Source organism: Myxine glutinosa, chromosome 2, assembly GCF_964187855.1.
Source record: "Myxine glutinosa chromosome 2, kmMyxGlut1.1, whole genome shotgun sequence".
NCBI lineage: Eukaryota > Metazoa > Chordata > Myxini > Myxiniformes > Myxinidae > Myxine > Myxine glutinosa.
Window position 1 is genome coordinate 203,209,991 of NC_136262.1, and position 20,060 is coordinate 203,230,050.

A 20,060-nucleotide genomic window follows, 5' to 3' on the forward strand; every position below is an offset into this window, starting at 1 on the left:
TTCAACATTTCCCCATTGTACGGTCCATGGGTAAATGTCCATCACCCACAGATATCCACACAACGGTTTACCACAACTAGCCCAAAGGTCATGACGTGATCATATATGGATATCTGGCATGCTCAATGCCAACAGACACAAGTATGGAATTTCCCCAGATTGTCCACCAATCAACACAGCCCATTAATCATCACCTGACAGACTGCGTTGGCCTATGGGCATGCACCACAGGCAGCCCGTTATGCCCCCTGGGACATTATAAAAGGTGTAAACCGCGGTAGTGTGTGGTTCGCAAGATTGGCTTGCTTGGTGGTGTGTGCAGTCGATAGTTGCTTCTGGGTTCCTGCTGTGTGAGGTTGGGTGTCGCCCCCAATGCTTTTCGGTACCTGCCCGCTTCGAGATGATTCCCCAGCCTGGGATCCCCAATTTGTTTTGCATTGCTCAAGAATAAATCACCATTTGAGGAACTCATGTGATCACTGCGAGCGGGCTCCATAGCACATGGTAAGTTGGCTTATAAACCCATTAGATGGGCAGTTTGGGTTCGCATTAAGCGCTGCCATTAGCAGATCGCCAACTAGATCATTCGGCTATTCAGTCTTGCGGATTTGCCATGGTCATGAGGACCTTTTCGACCTTTACCCACCAGAAGCGCGAGTCTTTAAAAAACAACAACCAGTCTCTCTCTCTGGGAAAGGATTCCATTTAATTTAAGAGGGTGTGAAATAAAGGAAAACTAATGCTTCATTCAGAAATGCTTAATTTCCCCATGCCTAAAGTTATCACAAAAAATGAAAGCCTTCTTTATCTATACAGGCTAAAGAATAAAAGTGCCCCAAAACAGTATAAATATATAAATATTTTCATATAAACAATTGCCAAATAGCACAAGACTAACTCTGCCGATTGTTGGCACTGGAACATCTTACCAACCCCGCCTCTCAGATAGTCCACGCCATAGCGAATCAGTCCGCACCATTCGCTCGATCAGCTTCTTCCACAGCATGCCATCAGAGATGACACGGTACCACTCCTTGCATACCAGCTCTGCGGCGCAGAGCGACCGCGCGTCCAAGTATGACAGAATGTTTTCTGCTAGGTGGTCGAGGCCTCGAGCTACGACAAGGGCAATACGCCGGTGTGACCGGTCACTTATGTGCAATGGTCACTTCCCTGTGCAATGGTCACTTATGCAAAGCATGTACACGCAAGCAAGAGATACACAATGCATACACGATTGCACAAGAAATACCAAAAACGCCTTTAAATCAACGATTGTGCAATCATCCCTTTATAAAGCAGCTTTGTTAAATATCCCTTTGTTACAAGCAGCAACATGCCGATAAAGTCGTGGAAAGTACACAGACGCTGGCCAATACGTCAATTTAGCATGCAAAGGAAACCTAACACGTTGTCAACCCTTGGACCATCGAAGAAATTTGCACGATTCTCAACAACATGCTATGATTGCAGTCAATTTTTCAAAATGGCACACCTTGCGAAGGATTGTGTGAGTGAAGAAAATGGATTTGAAAGAAATAATAATAATGAGAATAAAAGATACAAAAGCAATCTTCCAAGGCCGTGTTGAGAGCAGAATGTCTAATTACGTCACCCATTTCATCAATTTTTCAGGATTTTCTAAACCCCAAGCATAAGTCAGGTACCCAGTGGTGCTTCGAAATAAGATTTTCTTGTAATATGACAAATGGCGTTCATGACAACACATGCAGCTATCAATTTGTCTTGCGTTATTGGATTTAAATGATTACTGTGAAAGGCAACAGATGGTCTGTACGATGACATGATATCAAGCTGCAAATTCTAGCAATTGCCTCTTGAAGGGGAGAAAGTGGGAGGGGAGGGGGAGAGGGAAGGGGAGTTGGGGTGGGAGGGATCATTCAGAAAGAACCATTCCAAGGAGTGATGGAACTGCAGGTAGAAAAATGTGGCCAGATCACAGCAAAACTGTGTTCTTGTCACTTCACATGCATTTATGGCTAATAAATATAGCAATTAAAATCTTACTCGATGAGTTGCAACATAATAAGCTCACTCCCTTTGGTTCGCTGTTTGGGTGTGAACCTGTGAGTGCATTTCAATGGGGAGATGCCAAACACATGGGGGAAACGTCTCACTCAATATTATTTTTTCTTTCACTCGTACACAATTAGTAACGCAAAACCCATCAAAGTCTGCATGCACATATTCATCTCAACAAGAAAAAGGGGGAGGGGGAGGATGACAACAACCACCACCGAAACAAAATCTACAGAAAAATGGATTAGTCCTCGAGACACAGCAAATTGTTTCGAATGACAACCGCACATGCTTACACAAAACAAAACAAAAACCAATTTCCAAAAAGGCACGCTTTCCCAAAAATAATAATTTTCATTTTCGCTTTCACTTTGAACCTTTTTGGAGACATGTGCGCTGGCCTACCTGGCAGTGCGGTAATGAAGTCCCGTTGTAACATTGGCTTCAGGTACGAGTTGATGTGGCCATGCTGAAAATGGCACATTCGTGAGATTAGGTGTTCCACAAAGTCTACCTGATCCGACTCCGACCACAGATCAAAATGTTTCACGCACGCTTCGCGTTCCTTCTCATAATTGGGGGAAGACTTGCGCTTTGGTATCACAGCATCGCCGGCACATTGGTTTGAACCTTTAGCCTGCAGAACAGAATGACAGGTGGAAAAAGGGTACAAGTAAAAAATTTAAAAAGTTGGATGAGGTGTTCATGACGGTGCAAAAGATTGCCAGACGCTCTACAGACATAGCAGCTATCGTTAGAGACAAATGGCAAAGAAGAGTGGCATGAGATAGACAGCAACATTCTATTTACAATTACATTTTCATTGGTTTATTAAAATAGCACAGGATGCTTTTGCAGTGGATATTATAAGTTCATTACAGACTAGTAGCTATGAGAAAAAAAAATGAACGAATCAATCAAAATTTGCTTTCAGTCAATCAGTTTCCCTACCCCTCCCGACCAATAAAAAAAAAAAGAAGCAAGAATTGCACCATTTACGCGAAATAATAATATCATGTGCCCCCATTGTTAAATTGAGAGAGAAAGAGGCGAGTATATTTCAGGCTTAAAGCTTGAGACACTGTCAGAAACTCATCAAAGTTTGTCTTGAACCTTCAAACCACACTGATGGTTCCAGCTGTCAAAAGTTAATTTTCACTTTTGGCCACCGATGATATCATCACCCAGATAATTTTTAGGGCCGTATTCTCTCGCAAAAAACAGGGTGGTTTAATTCATCTCGTTTAAGTTCAGAACCATTTTTATACAGTACATACAGGAAGATTGCACTGTTGAGAGATTAGATCAAGATGCCCTGTTCAATGGAAGAGGCAGAGCTGAAAGGACATTCAAAGTTTTAAAATAAGCCGTGAAGACTATACACACCTTCACAAAAACATCATGGAAAAACAGCAAACAAGGCTTGGACAAGAAGAGCATGCAACCTTGGCCAAATATGGAAGCAAATAAATAAATAAATACTGATTTACACAAGTAAATAATTTGGGTAATCACTCATTGGCTGGAAGAGGCAGGAAAAGGCCAACATGCTTGCAGCAAAAGGTTAACAGTTAATAGAGGATAGGCCAATCCCCTCCACCCACCACACCCCTCATCCTCACCCCCAAGAGATTTTAATATTAGCCCATTCATCTGAAGCCAAAAAAATTGAGCCATGTTTACTGTTAGCCAATGAGAACAAGATAGGAGGAAGAAGGAGAGATACAAATTATATACCTGTGTAATTCCTAACAAATTCATTTGATCAATGCAGCGGGACTCTTCAAGGCTAGCAGCGTACTGACTCTGCAGGAATGAAAAGACAAACAGATTTATAATAACAATAATAATAATAATAAAAATAAAACCTGAAGAAATCAAAACTTTTGTGTTTTATTCATGCCAAGATGCATAAATTTTATTCTTTGGAAAAACATTGATGAGGTGCAAATGATGTATCAAATTAATTTTGCGGCAATGTGATGGAAAACAATTAAAGAAATAACAAGAACCCCCCTGCTCTCAGGAGTTCTAATGTAATTTTCCACAAATTTAATTAGAAAGGCCTTAAATGCTTGAACCAATTTTCTCAAATGCTAAAATTAGCCACGGCGACAAACCTCGAGCATCTGTCAATTTAATGCCAATCGACCATCTGCAGCCCATTCTCAGGGTAAAATAAACGCAAAAGCTTTTTCGAACTTCTGAAACCTTAATAAACTGTCACCAATGACGAGCTACAAACTGCGCTTCATCATCGGGGGTGAGGAACACTTTGGAGAGCTCGCATCCAGCAACGACCATGCGTGGCAGAGCAGAGCGGGTTAGTGGGAATGGGGCTATGGACACTATGCACAGATGCCAGGGTCCATCTCTTCTGGCAGGAGAAAACCACCCTTCCAAAGAGGCTCGATACCCTGTAACTACCATTACATGGTTGAGCAGGCAGAGACAAACAGCACATCCATTTCTCGCCCCTGTGATTATCTGCCACTCTGAAAACCAAGCAATTTGCCCCCCCAACCCCTCTCCAACACCCACCCACCATCCCCCTCCAATTTCCCTCTTTCTGACTATCAGCCCCCCACAACCCCACACTCCCCCTCCCAAACCACCGGTCTCCGTCACGCCTGAGACTTAATTTGACAGGGAGAACATGATTGATTACAGGACACCATATTGCGTTCCGTGCTTCTATCCTAAACCATAAATTTGATTATGCTAATTTTCTCCAGAGAATGTCGACACAACACGAATAATTTAGAGAAAAACGTTTCGTCTTCAACAACGTTGGGTTTAATGCAGTATTCAGGTTGGGGAGGAGGTGGGGGGGGAGATAAATAAATAAATAAATAAATAAATAAATAAGCAACAACGGGACTGAAAATAAACCTTCAAAGCAAAATTCTCCAATGCGAAACGAAATGGCAATTCGAGTTAAACAAGTGCGCGTTTGTGCAACAAACACTTCCTTGGGTGAAAGAGCCTGGTGGGAGAGGATACAGAGGAACGACCAAATTACACATTTAAAAAAACTATTACATCGATATTTTCATAAAGACATTAATTATCGTGGGATGTTGCGAGAGACGAGACACTATAATCGCCCAAAGCAAGCACAATTGCAAAATCGTTTATCCGGATTAGATTCAAAAAAACAAATAAATAAAACAAAACGGACAGATGTTCGAGCAAAGCAGAAGAGGCGTTACCAAAAGACAATGTGCGAGCACTCGCACATACAACGGATCATAAATATACAACTTTTTATTTTCGGAAATCCATTACCGCCTGCTGAGCGTTGTTTCGTGCGCAAAAATCCCCGCAGATGCATTAATCTCGCAAGATGCCCGGGTTTTCAACCGCAATAAACCCTCACCCACTTTTAGGGTTGGGGATGAGCTGATTAAATTAATAAACCCAAATATCGTCTTATAAAAGCATAAACATTAAAAAAAAAAATTTTTTAATTCAAGATGATTCATTACACCCTCTCCAATAGCGCGTTAAAATCGTCAAATTTTACAATCCATTCCGAAGTGTACATGACATGTTCAAAATACAAGCCACAAGTGCAAACTGCGGCCAGTGCATTTATTTATTTATACATCTATTTATTTATTTATTTATCCGTTCGTTTCCCATCCGTCAGGGCAATGCGAAATAAAGAAGTCAAACGCAGGCTTCGATATCAATTCCATTCGACAAGATCTGATAGTGTCACAGGCCAGAAGGTGTGACACTTGGGGCTATTCCCATTAGAGAGAACACTGCAAGAGACCCGTAAGGCTTTAATTGGATTACACTGCAGAATGCGCCCCCTCGGGCCAAACCCTTTTATGCTGCAAATGAGTTGGGACCAATGGGGGTTTAACAGCACGGCCGCGTCAGGTTTATAGACTGCCAGAACAACTCAATCAGCTCCCAGCTGTAAGGGCCGGCTAATCTCGAGAGAAATGGTCTCAGCACCGACCCAGTGACAAAAAAAAAACCAAAAACAAGAAAAAAACGAAAATAGAAAAGGAAACTATAGTGTCGCAGGTACACGTCCCATCTATAATATCGGTCTCGGAAAAATAAATGCGACAGCACTGCCGATCACACGTCCCTTTGGGCAACGTTGGGAACAAAAAAAGTTGTTACCATACGTGCTCGTGCTTCAAGCACACCATTTGACCACAAGGTCACCTTCTCTGTCCGTTTACAAACTTTGGGCAATATCCGAAAACAGAGAAGGCAATTGTGGTTTCAATCTTTAAATTAATGACGTCGAGAAAAATGTGTGCTTTTTTCAAAAGCCAATTATATCAAGGCTCGGTGTGATGGTTAGAGCGTCGGATCAGAGTCTGGGACGTCGGCGATTTGAATCCCGATCGAGACATACCAAAGGCTTTTAAAATGGTACAGGCTGCTTCCTGGCTTGATTGCTCAGCATATAAAAAGGATAAAGCAAGGCCAAACAACCATAATGCAGGCTTTGATGGGTCTCATGGCCACTTCCTGCATCAAAGTTCCCTGTAAGATAACTTTTTTGAGGTGGCCATCCCAACTTAGTTGAACATTCCCATTTACACCCAGAGGACAACCACCACTTTTAAACATATTTTGTTTAGCGGGTTTAAGAGTGTATGAAATACAGAGCAAGTATATAAATTGGCCATGTAGTTTTCGATTTGACAAGGTTTTCATAAAGATACACTATGAGACTGCAAACCTAGCTGTTCCATAAGCTTCGACACTAAATCCCCCAAAAAATTTAAAAATATAAAAATAAATCAAATTAAATGATGGGGCTTGTAATACACTTCCAAACTGCAGGGGGGGGGGGACCCTCCCAGCATAAGCCCCTCCCGGACAGAATTTTTTTTAAACGCCGAAAACTCTGCGGCACACTCCAAGTTTCAACTCATTCTGTCCAGTGGTTTAGGAGAGCATTTTATGGGAACACACGATAATGCAGGGAACACACCAAGGGAACACACCAAGCTAGCTAGATGCTTGCTATCGGAACACACCAAGCAAGCTACATGTTTGCCATGGGAACACACCAAGCGAGCTACATGTTTGCCATGGGAACACACCAAGCGAGCTATATGTTTGCCATGAGAACACACCAAGCTAGCTATATGTTTGCCATCGGAACACAACAAGCGAGCTATATGTTTACCATCGGAACATACCAAGCCAGCTATATGTTTGCCATGGGAACACACCAAGCTAGCTAGATGTTTGCCATGGGAACACACCAAGCTAGCTATATGTTTGCCATGGGAACACACCAAGCAAGCTACATGTTTACCATGGGAACACACCAAGCTAGCTAGATGCTTGCTATCGGAACACACCAAGGGAACACACCAAGCCAGCTATATGTTTGCCATGGGAACACACCAAGCGAGCTACAGTCACGTGAAAAAGTAAGTACACCCCATGTAAAATTTTGACTTTTTCAACATATTTCAACATATAGCTATTTGATCTTCATTTCAACAATATTAATAGATAAAGGTGATATAATATAACAAATATCATGAAACATTTACATTTTGTAGTCCATTGTATAATTTAAATAAACATAAATGCAAATTTCGCATGTGGAAAAAGTAAGTACACCCTTGGCTTTAATAGGTGGTATTGCCCCCTTTGGCAGAAACAACCTCAAGTAGGCGTTTCTTATAACTGTCGACCAGTCTCTGACATCGACTGGGCGAAATTTTTGCCCACTCCTCCATGCAGAATTCTTACAGCTGTGCGATGTTTGAGGGGTTTCTTGCATGCACAGCTCGTTTCAAATCCCCCCACAACATCTCGATGAGATTTAGATCCGGGCTTTGACTTGGCCATTCCAGAACACTCCATTTCTTTCTTTTCAGCCATTCCTTGGTGGATTTACTGGTATGTTTAGGGTCATTGTCATGTTGCAAGGTCCACCTTCGGTTGAGCTTCAACTTTCCGACAGATGGCCTCACATTATCCTCAAGCACCCTCTGGTACAATGAAGAATTCATAGTGGATTCTATGATGGTGAGCTGCCCAGGCCCTGATGCAGCGAAGCTGCCCCAAACCATAATATTTCCACCACCATGCTTTACAGTTGGTATCAGGTTCTTGTGGTCAAATGCTGTCTTTGGTTTTCGCCAAACATGTCTTCTGGTACTGTAGCCAAATAGCTCGACCTTTGACTCATCTGTCCAGAGCACATTGTTCCACAAGTGCTGGTCTTTGCCTAGGTGTTCATTGGCAAACTTTAGTCTTGCCCTGATGTTCTTTCTGGACAGCAAAGGTTTCCTCCTGGCACACCTCCCATGTAGATCAAATTTGTGCAGCCTCTTTCTAATGGTAGACTCGTGCACTTTGACATCAACAGTGGCAAGAGCTACCTGTAGGTCCTGTGATGACATTCTGGGGTTCTTAGAGACTTCTTTCAGCATCTTGCGATCTGCTGTCAGGCTGAACTTGCTGGGGCGGCCTGGCCTGAACAAGTTGGCAGTTGTTTGGAATCTTCTCCACTTGTAGATGATCTTCCGGACAGTCGAATGATCGATTTGAAATTGTTTGGAGATCTTTTTAAATCCCTTCCCAGACTCGTAGGCATCTCTAACCTTCTTTCTGGAGGCCTCAGAGAGCTCTTTTGATCTCGGCATGGTGACGCCACACACTTCAACAACAAAGAGCAAACCAAACTAAATGTCTGAGGTTTAAATAAGATTAAGACACGTTCTTCCAAGATCCTCTCTGATGATGTTCTAATCATTTGCACCTGAGCTGGTGGACCTGATTCTAATTTTAGGTATTTGAAGTAGTCATAAATGTAGGGGTGTACTTACTTTTTCCACATGCGAAATTTGCATTTATGTTCATTTAAATTATACAATGGACTACAAAATGTAAATGTTTCATGATATTTGTTATATTATATCAACTTTATCTATCAATATTGTTGAAATGAAGATCAAATAGCTGTATGTTGAAATATGTTGAGAAAGTCAAAACTTTGCATGGGGTGTACTTACTTTTTCACGTGACTAATTGTTACTGATTCGTCACTTCCGTTGTGGTGGTTTGCATCCACTGTAAATATTTCCGATTCCATGTATTATTATTGTTGTCATTTAAAGGGAATAGATATTTCTAGTTTCAAAAGTTAAAAGTTAATGTTAAAAGAAACAGGAAACCGGATCGGGAACCGGACGACAAACCGGAAGAAGACGAGGAGAGAAAAAAGGGTGGAGTGAAGTAAAGTCGGACAAGAAGCTGGTTGCTTTGCGGTCTGGATCGAACGTTGTCGAGCAAGAGTCACGAGTGAACTTTGGGTTTCCAGGGAAAAGGGATTCCTGCGATTGAGTTGTTATCGCTGTGACTGATCATCCTGCGTGTCAGGTTTGGCGTTGGATTCCGAGGAATCATCGTCGGGTCGTTGCGTCTCGAGACCGAGCCGTCGGCCATTTTGACTCGCGCGCTTTGCTCATCGCGAAAGGTCTTTGCTTCACGTCAGCCGTTTTCACCATTCAGACGTCTATCTGGGATGTGTGTGTGCAACGCGGATTTTGAAGGCAAACCTGAGGTTCGCCGATTTGGAGCTGTAAAACATCCATACCAGAGGGTGTGATTTCCCAGTCGCCTTGAGTGCGCTTTTACGCATCTTTGGGCTGCGTGACTCTTTGCGCTGCTTTGGCCGCGTACGCCTTTGTGCAGTTTTGGGGGCGTGACTGGGCCCGTCATCTGAACGGGATTCTGGTTTCGATTCGACATTGCTCTGACGATCGCTGGAGGGGATCAACTTTGAGCTAGAAGACGGGAATATAGAGACATTGGGGAATGTTCTTTTCACTCACTTGGAGCACAGTGAGTTAACTTATACTAGCTGATGGTACCATCATAAGATATACATTGATTGTACTTTTGATTGCTATTATTGTTGTATTGTTATTCTTGTGTGATTTGTAATACAATATTTGTTTGTTGGTAACAATTGGTGTGGTTTCACCATTGATTTCTGACACAGGATAACACACTTTTCTGCCGGGACTCCTCTCGGGGCTCGGAGGTACACCGTGACCAGGGGGTCGGGGAGGAGCACGTAACAATATATTTGCCATGGGAACACACCAAGCTAGCTATATGTTTGCCATCGGAACACAACAAGCTGGCTATATGTTTGCCATCGGAACACACCGAGCAAGCTACATGTTTGCCATGGGAACACACCAAGCTCGCCATATGTTTGCCATGGGAACACACCAAGCTAGCTACATGTTTGCCATGGGAACACAACAAGCTAGCTAGATGTTTGCCATCAGAACACAACAAGCTAGCTATGTGTTTGCCATCAGAACACACCAAGCTAGCTATATGTTTGCCATGGGAACACACCAAGCTAGCTCGATGTTTGCCATCGGATCACACAAAGCTAGCTATATGTTTGCCATGGGAACACAACAAGCTAGCTATATGTTTGCCATGGGAACACACCAAGCGAGCTATATATTTGCCATCAAACACACCAAGCTAGCTACATGTTTGTCATCGGAACACACCAAGCTAGCTCTATGTTTGCCATCGGAACACACCAAGCTAGCTATATGTTTGCCATCGGAACAATCCAAGCTAGCTATATGTTTGCCATCGGAACACACCAAGCTAGCTATATGTTTGCCATCGGATCACACAAAGCTAGCTATATGTTTGCCATGGGAACACAACAAGCTAGCTATATGTTTGCCATGGGAACACACCAAGCTAGCTATATGTTTGCCATGGGAACACACCAAGCTAGCTATATGTTTGCCATCGGAACACACCAAGCTAGCTATATGTTTGCCATGGGAACACACCAAGCTAGCTATATGTTTGCCATCGGAACAATCCAAGCTAGCTATATGTTTGCCATCGGAACACACCAAGCTAGCTATATGTTTGCCATCGGAACACACCAAGCTAGCTATATGCTTGCAATCGGAACACACCAAGCTAGCTATATGTTTGCCATCAGCACACACCAAGCTAGCTATATGTTTGCCATCGGAACACACCAAGCTAGCTAAATGTTTGCCATGGGAACACCCCAAGCTAGCTATATGTTTGCCATGGGAACACACCAAGCTAGCTATATGTTTGCCATGGGAACACACCAAGCTATGTTTGCCATGGGAACACACCAAGCTAGCTAGATGTTTGCTATGGGAACACACCAAGCTAGCTAGATGTTTGCTATGGGAACACACCAAGCCAGCAAGATGCTTGCAATCGGAACACACCAAGCTAGCTATATGTTTGCCATGGGAACACACCAAGCTAGCTATATGTTTGCCATCGGAACACACCAAGCTAGCTAGATGCTTGCAATCGGAACACACCAAGCTAGCTATATGTTTGCCATGGGAACACACCAAGCTAGCTATATGTTTGCCATGGGAACACCCCAAGCTAGCTATATGTTTGCCATCGGAACACACCAAGCTAGCTATATGTTTGCCATGGGAACACACCAAGGTAGCTATGTTTGCCATGGGAACACACCAAGCCAGCAAGATGCTTGCAATCGGAACACACCAAGCTAGCTATATGTTTGCCATGGGAACACACCAAGCTAGCTATATGTTTGCCATCGGAACACACCAAGCTAGCTAGATGCTTGCAATCGGAACACACCAAGCGAGCTATACGTTTGCCATGGGAACACACCAAGCTAGTGTTACGGATTCGGCCCTTCCGTGGGTGTGGTTGTCATCCACTTATAACCTTGCTGGTGATGTAGTATTATTCTTATCGGGGTTGGAAAGGAAACAGCGGGTATTATTGTTTAAAGGAAATGGTTATTGTGGTGAAAATGTTAAAAAGCGCTCCTGGTAAAAATGTGGCAGGAAATCTGATCGTGAGCCGGAAGACGGGGGTAGCGAAGAGGAAGAGGCGTGGAGAGAAGTAAAAAGACGATCTTGGTTGAAGCTCCGTACCGAGCGGTCGAGCGTACAGTGCGAGTGAACTTTGAGTCCTTGAAAGGAAGTTCGTGCAATAGGTGATATCGCCGGAGTGCTGTGGAGCCTGCGTAGTCGGGTATCTGCATTGAGGTTCCGGAGTATCCTCGCCTCGAAGCCCGGCTCGAGTGAAAGCCGTCCGCCATTTCGCCACGCGCGCTGCCTCCAGTGAAGGAGGTTTTTGTCACGTCGGCCAGGCATTATTCCCCGGTGGGTTGCCGGGGACGGCTGTGCCAGAAAGTGGCTTTTGGAGGATTATAAGGAGACTCGCTGATTGAACTGCAAACGTGTACGTCGGAGCGCGTCTTTGGGAGGTTTTCCATTCCACCGCTATTTTGCTGGGTGTTGGACCATGTGACCTCTGGGTTGCTTCGATCGTCCACGCCTCAATTGATTTTGATCGGACATTGATCCAACGATCGCTGGAGCGAATCGACTTCGATCGCTGGAGCGAATCGACTTCGCCTTGGAGGGGTACAGAGACATTGGGGGAGTGCCGTGAGTTTGGGTTAAAGGACTCGATAAGGTGGTACCATCTTAAGATTGTGATTGTAGGGTGAATTGCTATTATTATTTGTGTCGTGATTCCGGTGTGATTTATAATATATTATAGTTTGTTCATAACCCTTTGTGAGGTTTCATTATTGATTTGATTGTTTCATTTGATGGTTTCATTGAGGGTTTCATTATTGATTGATTTCAACCAAGGATAACATATCTTTCTGCCGGGAAGCCTCTCAGGGTTCGGAGGTTTACCGAGACCAGGGGATAGGGGAGGACCCCGTAACACGAGCTAGATGTTTGCCATGGGAACACTCCAAGCTAGCTCTATGTTTGCCATCGGAACACACCAAGCTAGCTATATGTTTGCCATCGGAACACACGGAGCTAGCTATATGTTTGCCATGGGAACACACCGAGCTAGCTAGATGCTAATTGGCACATTTGTGAAGAACATTTAAAATAACGTATTTGACGTGGAACTTCTTAAATAATAAATGCCAAGCAATCCCATGTGACAAAAATGGGATAAACAAATAAATAAATGAAACACCGTGTTGCCCGCTCTGCTTGGTGCACCGAGAATGGTGAAAGGAGAGAAGAACGAGATGACCTGCTTGGCCTTGTCCTCGGTACCAAGACTCAGCACTCCGAGGATTCTCATCTTCTCGATCTATGACATGATGTTGCCTTGAATGCTTAACTTAATGCACAGACAAAGCAAACTCAAATGGATGGCCGATTTCGACACCGGAAGCACTTTTGTTGTGCCATGAGACGTTGTTTGTTTGTTTTGATATTTATTGCTTAACGATATATGTACTACTGAAATGACATCTTGGAGAATATGCATTTCATATTGTATCACCTGCTTTATTTTATCGCGCTGCATTTAATACGGGTATATCTTAAGAGAAACTAAACACTAAAAGCAGCTAATACACAGTCAACATCTGGGTTCAAGGTGCGACTTTCCTACTGCGCATGCACAGCAGTTATCCCACACTAATATAAAGTGCAATTGTATTTTTATTTTTTTGATGATGAAGGCTCCAGTCATGGACTATATAGTCTTCATCGAGGACAGGCCTTAAATAAAAGAACTGCATTGATAGAAAAGTGAAGAAAGAGAACAGTCAAAAGTTTTTGAGGAAGTAAATAATCTCGGGAAAACAAAAACGGGAAGGTCACAGGTTTTTGGAAAGGCATGAGAGGGTAAAGAGTTACATAGTTTAGCAGTGGAAGTGAAGAAGCAAACATCATGACGGCACACCCTTGAGTTGCCATTGGCCACAATAATCATGCGATGTAGTGGCTTGTCTGTATTTGTTTGTTTGTTTATTATATATTTGTTACTTGCAAAATCGAAGATTTTTCAAGTATATTGGTCGGTTGCATTTGTCAGTTTGTTTGTCTGTCTGTTACCGGCCTACAGGTCACAATTCTAAACCGATCGTCACGAAACTATACCAAGTTGTAAAGGTCGTCCCAATTGAGAAGCCTATTGATTTTGAGGTCAAAGGTCATCTGGAGGTCAAATTTCTAAAATCGCCATTTTAAATCCGATTGACTTGAAAATTGAATAGTATTTGTATATTGTCACTAAATTGGGAAATGAACTATTTTTGAGGCCAAAAAGGTCAAAGGTCAACTCAAGGTCATATTTTTAAAATCATCAATTTTCATCTAAAAATCCATCAATTTTCAACCAATTGACTTGAAAATTGAACAGCATTTGCACATTGTCACTAAATAGGGAAACCAACTATTTTTAAGGTCAAAAGGTCAAAGGTCAACTCAAGGTCAACCTTCCAAAATCATCATTTTTCATCTGAAAAATCGTCACTTTTCTTCATATTGACCCGAGCTGTAATCAAGATTGTCAATTTTAATCTTGATGAAATGGATAATTTTCTGTATCAATGGAAAAAAAAATTCTTGGGGAGGGGGGGGGGGGGCGGATTTTGCAAGTATCGTGGTCTGCATGACGTCTTCTTGTTTGTTTATTTATTTGTTGTATATATGCTTCAATAACTACAAAACCAACTCCAACCAAATTTTGCATGTTGCGTTAGGGCACCCCAAGGATGGTTTCTGTCAGGGTAACATATCTGGGGGAGGACGTGGAGAAGTGGGGAAGACAACACTTCTCTATATGTAAATGTGTATTGTACAGCATTGCCCGGTGGTATCTGGTGTTACAAATCACTACCTCCGTCCACCAATGGTGGATGGACATAATGTTTTCACCCCTGTTTGTCTGTGAGCAGGATATCTGAAAACGTTATGGGTGGATTCGGATGAAACTGGGCGGGACAGGTTGTGCGAGTGACAAGGAAGAATTGATTCAATTTTGGTGAAGATTCGGATCTGGACACGATCATTTTTAATCGATTCTTCAAAACTGAGAGATATGGCCAAAAACAATATATAGTATGATATTTCAAAAAGTTGTGAATGAGTTGTGACAAAGCTTGATGGATGAGTTGGGCAGGTGACCAGAACAAGCCGATTAGATTATGGTTCAGGTCAGATTGTAGATCCATCAGTGGAAGACAAAACAAAAAGTTCAGCCGAGCGGGAGTATGCGCTCTACCGAGTGCTGTTCTTTTCTTTTTATATCATGAAAGTTTAAACAACTTTATAATTCCGGTGATGTTCAAATGCGAGTGAGAATATTTCGAAATACTCAAAATGTTTAATTTCACTCATTTTAAGCTGAGGATCAAACCAAAGCATCCAACGCAGCTTCACAGTGAAGCAGAAGTGATTTTTGCTCGTGCCATATACAAGCAGCAAGGATGGTTGATGAAGGTGATATCAGCTAACCTCCAAGCAGGGAGAAAAATGACCTTGGGCAATTTATAGAGTGAATAGAGCAGGATGTTTGTGAAGTATAACACGTATTGTGATTAAAGCCGCCAGTAAAACGACGGGTAAAAATGCCGAGTACATCTACATCATATGATGCGGTTATGATTATAATTAACCATCACAACACAAATGCATGTATGTAATATTTCGCTTTCAGTTCTTTCAAGAACATTTTAAAATATAATTTGCTAGTAGCCATTAAAACAGCAGCACAACACTGCAAGAGTAACTTGAAGATATGATAAGAAATACGAAAACTCAGGGGATATGCAAAACAAGTTTGCTTCAAGTACAATTGGATGGCTCATCCGAACATTTTATTCACGAGAAAGTACAAGGTCACAAGGTCACCGGCCCAAATAGCCTCTTCTCGACCAACACCTAATGCCTGCATTATCGTGCTGACCCTTCTAAACAAATGGCGGACGTGTGAAAAAAAAAAATCTGACTGGCTCAGGAAGATGGGCCTCGATAGCTGAAGTGAAGATTACTCTCCTAAGAGAAGGCAGACTCCAAGTTAAAACCGGCTGTGGTTAGCTGTCCAGGAAGAAGGGGGGTGGGGGGGAGGAGCGGGGTACTACCACACACCCTTCTAGGGACCTGCAATGGCCTCGCCATTTTCATTGTCTTGGGGTGGGATGCCAGGCATTGTTTTTACCACAGGGGATGCTCTTTTGGATATGGACGTGTCCTTTCCTCCCCGCAATATTGGTAAAAACAATCAAATTAAACAAATTTGCAAGTTGCTGCATCTCGCCTTCTTTCCAACTTAAAGATTACAATCACTGTTCTGTGAAGACTTTCCGCCCAACAGACTAATAATTGGAAAACCCAAAATGGCAAACTGGGTGAAAGGTCTATCCGGCAGCGTCTAGCATCGTGGAATCTCCAAACGCAAACAAAATAATCGCCGAAAGGCTGAAGACTAACTTCCATACGATGGCCGTGGTTCACGCCGTCCTCAGCACTCTAGAAATCTGTATATCAACTCAATAACCTGGACAATTATCGCCACTGCCTGTCACAAGACTGAAACGTTTCGATTATGACGGCTACGCGCAAGTGGAGTGTACACCGATTCCAAAGTTTCCATAAGTACCGTTTTATGAGCAATGGACGGAGCAGCACTTTTTGCTATCGCCGCGATTGGTGGCGCACTTAGTTTGTAAACCAAAAACGGGCCTAAATTATACACACAAGACCCAAATTCAATTTGCATAGGCAGTGCAAGTTCTCACCCATCGACCCACCCTCCCGGTTTGTTTCTTATAGCATATGCCATTCACTACACTGCATCGAGACGCTCTCCGCAGGTGGCATCGCCGAGATTATCCCTTTTCGGTTGCACAAACGACCAGCCATATGGCCAATCAGCATCTTCTGAGTGCCAAGCCGATTAAAGAAACATTTAAAGTTTTGTCACTTCTTTGTTTTCAATTAAAACAGACTGACCACCTACTGTGCAGGCACCTTCACAGTCTAATAACCAAAGACATTATAGAGAATTATGCATGCCAAAAGCCAGCCTTGTGCTAAGACGCAGGCTGTTTACAATTGTTGCAAACCATGTAATTTTCAACAGCTATCAGCTGCCACGCTCACTATTGCAAGATTCCTTGGGCAAATCGGCCCAATCACTCCAAACTTTCCCTCCCAGCCCCCTCTCCCCACCCAGGCCTGTGATGAGCTGCGTCACCGAAAACCCCAGTACGTACCACTGGCTTTGTGATCATCTTCTTTGGTGGTTCATCTTCGTTGTTATCCTCTGGATTGGACGTGCTCTGGGAACACCACAGTATGCAGGGGTTCAAGCGAACCTAACATCAAAAAAGCACAACATCACAACTGTACAAAATTAGTTCCCTACTGTCCCTCGTTCGAATATACGTGGCAAACCTCGTTTTATGGAGTTTTTTGTGTGAAACATTGACAAGCTCAAGCAATCCTATATCACATCACAGAGCAAAGTGCACCAAACATGAAACTAAATAAGTCGGTATGTTTAGCAAATAATTTTCTTCAAAAGCAATAAATAAACAAGAAAAAGAGCAATCAGAGATTGCAAACCCTCGCCAGGATGTATTATATAAGTGATATTTAAGGCTTTTGTGTTAAAACAAATATGGCGGCCAAACCACGTGACCGATGACGTCCTCATTATTTGTTTTCTAAACTAATTTATTCCTAGATTATGCTCAAGAAATTTCATCTCCATCAGATGAAGTTTTGTACTTGTCGAATTATGACATCATAATGGAGGCACCTATGACATCGTCATTAACATATTTTATTCCCCATGGAGAGTTCTTTTCAATGAGCCATGTCTCAATTTTTTCTATTCAGCGCTTTCGGAGATATAGACATGTAGAGTTTTTCGGTTTTTCCAAGATGGCAGCCGAACCACGTGACGGATGACGTCATCATTTTTTTTTCTTCTCCGCCTGTTTATGCCGACATTGCGCTCAAGAAATTTCATCTTGATCGGATGAAGTTTTGTACTTGTCGAATTATGACGTCATAATGGAGGAATGAATGAATGAATGATCGTTTTAAGGCCGTTTTCCCCGCTAGAGCGGGGGTTAGCCTTGCGGGCCTCATGACAATCATGGTTCCCTGTTTGAGGCAATGTTTTACGGCCGGATGCCCTTCCCGACGCCAACCCTTGGTCACCTCTTACGATGCGATGCACAGGGATACGGTATACCTATTCTAAACCGGGGTACACACCAGGATCATTCATCCCAGCAAGCTGGTACTCAATTTGCCGACCTCGGAAGGATGACAGGCTGAGTCAACCCCCCTGGCGTTAATTCGGCGATCGACCGGGATTCGAACCCAGGATCCCAAGCCAGCACCCTAACCGCTAAGCCAACACCAGGCTGGAGTCCTGGTAACACCAGTAATGGAGGCACCATCATTAACGTATTTTATTCACCATGGAGAGTTCTTTACAATGAGCCATGTCTCAATTTTTGTCTGTTCAGCGCTTTCCGAGATATAGCTTATAGAGGTGCAAATTTTTTCGATTTTTCCAATATGGCGGCCGATCCACGTGACCTATGACGTCATAATTATCATTAAAAAATTCTACAGGTGGAGTTGCACCTATGGTGAAAAATTCCTGTCAATCGGACCAACTGTTGCAGAGAAAATCATATATATTCTGTGCGGACAAACAGACAAACAGACAGACAGACAAACAGACAGACAGACAAACAAACAAACAAACAAACAAACAGACAAAGGGACTCAAATGCAATACGCTCTCCTCTGGCGAGGGTAATAAATGAAAAAACCCGCAAATTTACAAATCAGATGGTGCACAACTGCACAGCAGCAAATTCGAAGATAATGGCATGCCACTGCCACAAAGGCTGACCCATCCAAGCACGTGACCGTTCACAAGGATGTCGGCCTTGAGTCTGTCATGCCGATGCGAACGCCGCATCCCATGCAAGCACCCAGCACATTAGGGCGACAGCATGGCGAACACAGTGGCAGTAAATTGGGCATGTTGTTGGCAAAATACCACGCAAATGGCGTTGGTAGTCAATGGCCGATTTCGATTATCCGAGGAATAGGTCCAACCTTTGAGGTCACCTGCATCAAGTGCCCTTTAAATGACATATGCAAGTTATTTGAAAGGCAATGCACGCAGGTTATCGGTGCTTCGGCGTCAGTACCATTCAAAATCGGAAATACGTCAAACGCACCAATCCTTCGGGTGGAATGCTCGCAGATAATCTCTCTTCATGTGCAAAATGACAGGAGAGGCAAAACTCTGAAACGCCTCATGACCCCAATGAAGCTTTCAGGCACTTCCCAATTTTACACTTACCGGCGTACGTTTTATTAAAACGGCAATTCCTCCCTCAAAGGCACCTTCGGAACAATAGGGCTTCAAAGAAATCAACTCGCACACATTGCCAACATTTGCTGAATCCACTTACCTGCAAACCTGCACTCCAATACAATCTTCATTTGAGCTGTTTTCAAATGTCCAACAAATTTTCTGCAAGATGTCGCTTATTTTCACAAGAAACCGAAAAAAAAAACGAAAGGTTTGGCCCCAATGTTTCACGAACCGGCCAGACAGGCCCGACATTCAAATGAAGGTGATATGGGCAGATATTTGCAACTTGTTCAGGGTGCCGGAGATGACATGCCTACTCTTCGCAAAAGACACCATGGGATCCTTAGCATTCACTAACTAGTGCTAGCAGCCAGCACACCCGGCTAAACATAGGTCATAGGGACACAGCGCACTCCGCGATGCAACACCTTGCCCATGAAGCACAAGTCGGGAAGCAAAAACAGGATGCATAGCTCAAAGGCAAGTGCCCTCTGAACCACCCTGTTAGATTACATACACAATTATGCTTGCGTAACTACAGACATCTTTCGGACAAGGCCAGAAGCCGACACTGCAGCATCACATGCATTACAAGAGCATCAAGAGACAACTGGTCAAATCAAAACGGTGTGTGGCATTCCGAGCTGGAATTCCAGCATCATGAACTAAGTGCTTTGAACAGGAATGCCAAACAGGCCAACAGAACACTTACTCTAATGCGTGTTAACAAGAACAAAGTGAGCAATGACAATGACATGTTCAGATCATATTGCTTTCGCACTGGTTTCAAAATCATTTGCAATGTGCAAATTCCCGAG

General features: G+C 43.1%; 1 protein-coding gene across 2 annotated transcripts in view; it reads right to left on the reverse strand.

The window, feature by feature from the left end:
- The window catches only part of LOC137434151 (F-box/WD repeat-containing protein 1A), a 164,882-nt gene that overhangs the window by 125,894 nt on the left and 18,928 nt on the right, over positions 1-20,060 (reverse strand). Inside the window, exons 2-5 of one of the 2 annotated variants that reach the window (XM_068126870.2) lie at positions 17,105-17,206; positions 3,778-3,846; positions 2,446-2,677; positions 930-1,116 (exon numbers count right to left, since the gene is read on the reverse strand). In XM_068126870.2, coding sequence (XP_067982971.1) covers positions 930-1,116; positions 2,446-2,677; positions 3,778-3,846; positions 17,105-17,206 — 590 coding nt within the window. The remainder of the gene's footprint in view (positions 1-929; positions 1,117-2,445; positions 2,678-3,777; positions 3,847-17,104; positions 17,207-20,060) is intronic. The other variant, XM_068126871.2, reaches the window with a different exon arrangement.